General features: G+C 43.1%; 1 protein-coding gene across 1 annotated transcript; it reads left to right on the top strand.

The window, feature by feature from the left end:
- Positions 1 to 4,540: 4,540 nt before the first annotated feature.
- LOC308317155 (ruvB-like 1) lies at positions 4,541 to 5,911 on the top strand (the record flags this gene model as incomplete). The annotated part of the gene is made up of 1 exon (XM_080765993.1): positions 4,541 to 5,911. One exon carries the CDS (start codon positions 4,541 to 4,543, stop codon positions 5,909 to 5,911), a length of 1,371 nt encoding a protein of 456 aa, XP_080622119.1.

Here is a 5,911-nt window from a genome sequence, read left to right as displayed (position 1 = left end):
TTGAATAAGTGTCAGTCTGAGAATGCAGCCTCTCTTTTTAAATCTATAAGGGGTCTCGGGTTGACTGTCTCTGGTGGGCGGTCTCCTATTCTGTGGGGGTGGGGAGATTTCTTTTTTCTTTTTTTCCCCCCTCAATCCCAATCAGGTGACATCGTTAGAGGCAACTTTCTCTCGTCTCACCACAACACTTTAAGAATATGAAAAATGTGCAAGTTTGTAATATATTAGCCTATACGATGTGTAGAGCGATGTGTTAAAGCATCTATGATTTAAAGCACAAGCCTACACCACAGAACAAACCAAATGGCCCAAATGCGACGGATAGGCTAATAGGCTATCAATCTAGTTTTGATGGTGCGCATGATTTAATTAATTAAAAACGATTATGAAGTATGGGCCACACAGTACTAGCACTGCACTATAGTCAGCTAGTAGTCGAAAGCATGGTGCTTATTTAAGATCTGTGTGCGCTTATATGATCAAATTAATTAGGCTCTTGCATTGTTTTATTTTATTTCTTATTTTTCATTCATAGCAATTAATTTAGGCCCTATTAAAATAAACCTATTTTTGTGCAGTCCTTTTTCTTCCTACCAATTACAATTGTTAATCTTCTATTGGAATTGGTTCATAACGGTAGGGTAGGCTATAGGCCCATTTCTCCCTCGCCGCATTAATAGGCTATTAGAAATGTGTTGTGTAAGTTGTGTTGTTTTAATTCCTCTCCTGGGTCAATATTTTTATTTATTAATTGATGCATTAGGGGGTTGAGTTTAAGAGAGCAGTGTTAGATTTCACTGAATGAAACAACGAAAAGATCCCCTCACAAACTCTTTCAGAAGTCCGCCGGCGACCTCTTCAGCGAATCATTGGTTACACAACTAAAGAGCAATGGCTTGACATTAATTAGACACGGAAGCAATAGCCATATTTCCTATAGACAAATAACAGTTAGGCCAAAACACCGGAAGGAATTGGCTTGGATAGACCTATAGGCTGCAATTATGAAGACCTGAGATCCCCAATTGACTGCTGCTGCTGTAGAGGCTATAGAACACAGGGCTTGAGGGCTATGATCTTCCAACGCGGCAAGTTCACACCAAGTCATGATGGTACAGTGGCATACGACGTGTGTGTGTGTGTGTGTGTGTGTGTGTGTGTGTGTGCGCGCGCGCGCGTGCGTGTGCGCGCGTCCTACTCTGTCTGGCCTGTGCCATGGGGGAGTTAAAGTGATGCCACTTTTGATTAGATGTATTAATCCATGCAAGGTGCTGGTGGTGGTGCACCTAAAGTTTCCAAATCAATTTTGTTGCAGGTTGGAAGCTAAACCTTCTTAAACATAATACTTTTCTAAATGAGGCCTATAGCTACCTAGAACATATTAAATCACGCAAATAATTCACTTGGATTCAGAGGGTTAGAGCATTATTATACGTTCTAATATTTCAATATGTCTTCCCCCCTGAACATTTCTCAGCACTATAAATAAAATCACCCATGTTTTCCTAAGTCACAAGTCTCATTACCAGATTACATAACAGGGTGTCACACAGCAATTTAAGCTTTGGAACACCTGATGCTGAAATATTGTAGCTAACTTGTAGGTAACTTGGGAAACCATATTTCACAGTTACTGTGCATAACATTGACCATGCATGCACAATTGAAATATTATCATGTGCTTGTTTTGATGTGAATTCTCAAAGTGCACCATTCTTTACCAAAGAATCATATGAAGGCTACCGTTTACTTTGACATGCCAGTGTCTTTCATAACACTTTAGCAGGAGGGATACCCCTGGTGACAGTCTATAATTACAATTAACCACAAAGGATGAATGTACTAACCTAACCTGTACGTAGAGCATCTCTCTGTTATTGGTGTCAAAACATCTTTATAAGGCTAATTATAAACCATGAATTGTTAATAGCACATATACATATTATACAATATCCAGGATTAGGACTTTAGCAATACCTAAATCTTCACAGTAAGCAAATCGGTATCTCAAATGAATAGGAAAAAACGGTTATATTTAATTTCTTCCAAAAGGAATTGTGTTTTCCAGATTATTATTCCTACCTATTTTTGTAGAGCATGTTGACAGGCTTTAGTGTTAGTCATGCATGAGAGCTATAAGAACAAATATACTGTAAGGCCGTAGTTCTCAAACATTTTAGTCTTGGACCCTCACATTCATACATAGTAGGCCCCCAATTGAAAAGATTTTGTGCCAGGGACCCTCATAAGAGAAGATTTGTGCTAAACCTATATTCAACATTTGTCAAGATTCTCCTAAATTATGAATTGAATATCCCAGTACAAAATAGGTTAAGTGTTAAACTGATTTGGATGCTATAATAATTAATTTGGCTGGGGACCCCCTGGAACACCTAAGGACAACTTTGAGAACCACTGCTGAGACTCAGAGTACACAAACACTTGATATATAGAAAGTACAGCAGCTGTAAACAAGTTGAAAATATCTCAGACAATTAAGTGTCACAATTCTTCCTGCTAGGCCTATATTAGTGAAAGTTGTTGTAAATACAATCAAGAACACTCTCCCCAAAACAAGCTCACCCCAGATCAAATCCGGCAACCTCAGCAAACTATGCCTATACCTAACCTTATTCCTAAACGTCATGTCGGTAAAACATTGCCTAACCCAAAACATATTCCTAATCTTAAAATTAGATTACCATTGTACATAATGTACTACGGAATCAGAATTCAACTTTATTACAGTCCATGGAAAGAAGTGTCCAATACAAAGAAAGGCTTAGGCCATGTTTTCTAGGGTTAGGAGGAGGGTAGAGGATGTGTGCCGTGTAGGCACACATGCATATGGATTACAACTGAGCTCATGATACAGGTGTTCCAAAATGATATGGAAAGATGGTTTGCTCCCCAAAACATAATCAAATATGTTATAATGTATATAATAGTCATGCCCAGTTTAATTGTGTTTTCCCAAAACAAAAATCACCCTACATTTACTGTTGGATATGAAACTCTTTCTTTCCTTTCGATTGTGACCGACATCGGTATATCAACCTTATTTGTGATAGTGGATAGTGAATATATTATAAAAGCTATAGGTCCTCTTTTGCCAGATCTGTCTATAGACCCGTGGTTCTCAAAGTGTGGTCAAGGGACCCTCAGGGTTCATTGGGGGCATTCCAAATGGGCCCTTACAGGTCTTTAACTCTGAGAGTGAGAGTTATGGGCCTCTAAACATTTGAGAATCATTGACCTAGGCTAATTTATCATATCTATAATACCAACCCAAACATTTGGATGACTGCACTGCATCCTGGTATGGATATGGTATCCTTTAGAGATAGAAACTAGGGTTTCCAGGATGGTATTTTCCATGAGCAATGAAGAAATGGTGAACATCTGCTCAGGGCCTATACCATGCTGACACCTGGTGGAGAAACTGTACAATTACATCTGGAATAGATTACCTTCTGCCTTAGAAGTTTGTTGCATAATTAAAGGTCATGTCAGAAGAAGGGTATATGGTGAGGCTTTGGTGATTAGAAGGTCAATCCAGTGTCTTCATACACTTTAACCTATTTTGGGCGGGAACCCCTTTTGGTATTAGCACTATGTCATGCTTTAGCTATTTAAAAATAGCAGATCTACAAGCTCATAGCGGCGAGCTACGAGCGGCGCGCTACGAGCTTTTAGGTTTGCTATCTTTAAATAGCTAAAAAGCCTGGGCGAGCCCAGCAGGAAAAGGGAACATATCTTTGTGAACCAATAGGAAGTTGGCGTGGGTTTCCAGTGCTAGTTCGATACCCTCGTGTAGCGACACTAATATCACTGCGTGGATATTAGTCTCATCGCTCTCAGTGTTAGATTGTTTTCGCAACATCCAGCCCCATAATACTGGGCCCTGGTTGGTTAGCCTGGTTCCAAACAAATCTGTTTGGCATAGCATAGGTCTCTTTCAGGCTATGTGGTCAGCAGTCTGCTCAAGCTCCCCACACTGAAGCGGCAGACCCAGTCATTTCTTGGCCTAATGGCACAAGAAAGTATTGGTGCTGAATGCCGATTGGTCCAGGGGTGTGCAAGATTATCTTGCGCACGCACGCGCGCACACACACACACACACACACACACACACACACACACACACACACACACACACACACACACACACACACACACACACACACACACACACACACACACACACACACACACACACACACACACACACACACACACACACACACACACACACACACACACACACACACACACACACACACACACACACACACACACACACACACACAGTCCAATCAGAGCATGTTTGAGCAGTGACGTCATCAAATGTTCATGTAAATAGAACATAAAAGATGTGTCATGACATTATGTTGATCAGCTCTTCAACTAAACTCTGCTCAGCAAATACATCATAAATAGTGGACAGGTCCTTCTCGTTTAGGTTTGCACGCCAGCAAACTGTTCAAAGTGTAACAGACGGAGCCCTCTAGCATTTATCGTGCCAAGTATAAAACACAACATGAAGATCGAGGAGGTGAAGAGCACCACGAGGACTCAGCGGATTGCGTCACACAGTCACGTGAAAGGACTCGGTTTAGACGAGGCCGGTCATGCTAAGCAGTCGGCAGCCGGCCTCGTGGGACAGGCGGAGGCAAGGGAGGCTTGCGGCATCATTGTCGAGTTAATCCGCTCAAAGAAGATGGCAGGAAGGGCAATTCTAATTGCGGGGCCTCCGGGCACAGGAAAGACTGCCCTTGCTTTGGCGATGGCACAGGAGCTGGGCAACAAGGTCCCATTCTGCCCCATGGTAGGCAGTGAGGTCTACTCAACGGAGATAAAGAAAACAGAGGTGCTCATGGAGAATTTCAGGAGGGCCATAGGGTTGCGTATCAAGGAGTCAAAGGAGGTGTATGAGGGAGAGGTGACAGAGCTGACTCCCAGTGAGACAAAGCATCCCATGGGAGGTGATGGAAAAACCATCAGCCACGTTGTCATTGGGCTAAAGACTACCAAGGGCACCAAGCAACTCAAGTTGGATCCCAGTATTTATGAGAGCCTGCAAAAGGAGCGCGTGGAAGTGGGAGACGTCATCTACATCGAAGCCAACAGTGGAGCCGTCAAGAGACTAGGTCGTTGTGACACATTTTCCACAGAATTTGACCTGGAGGCAGATGAATATGTACCACTGCCAAAAGGTGACGCCCATAAGAAGAAAGAGATCATCCAAGACGTCACACTACATGACCTGGACATAGCCAATGCCAGACCCCAGGGAGGGCAGGACATTGTGTCCCTGATGGGACAACTGATGAAGCCCAAGAAGACAGAGATCACAGACAAGCTGCGTGCAGAGATTAACAAGGTGGTGAACCGCTACATTGACCAGGGCGTGGCTGACTTAGTTCCTGGAGTGCTGTTTGTGGACGAGGTGCACATGTTGGACATTGAATGTTTCACGTACCTCCATCGGGCCCTGGAGAGCACCATTGCCCCAATTGTTGTCTTTGCCTCCAACAGGGGCAACTGCCTCGTCAGGGGGACAGAGGACATCAGCTCTCCTCACGGAATTCCTCTGGACTTACTGGACAGAGTCATGATTATCCGTACCATGCCGTACCCGGTACAGGAAATGAAGCAGATCATCAAGATCCGTGCTCAGATTGAGGGCATCAAAATCAGCGACGATGCACTAACTCATTTGGGAGAGATTGGCGACAAGACCACCCTCAGGTATGCATTGTATTTATTGACCCCAGCCAGTCTGCTGGGGCGTGTCCAGGGCAAAGATAGTGTTGAACGGGAACAGGTGGAGGAAATTAACCAGCTGTTTTACGATGCCAAGTCTTCTGCAAAGATCCTCCAAGACCAGCATTACAAATTCATGAAATGA

Source organism: Protomyctophum bolini (genome assembly GCF_963924005.1).
Source record: "Protomyctophum bolini genome assembly, chromosome: 6".
Taxonomy (NCBI): Eukaryota; Metazoa; Chordata; class Actinopteri; order Myctophiformes; family Myctophidae; genus Protomyctophum; species Protomyctophum bolini.
The sequence above is the reverse complement of the archived record's forward strand: the minus strand, read 5'-3'. Positions and strand labels throughout refer to the sequence as shown.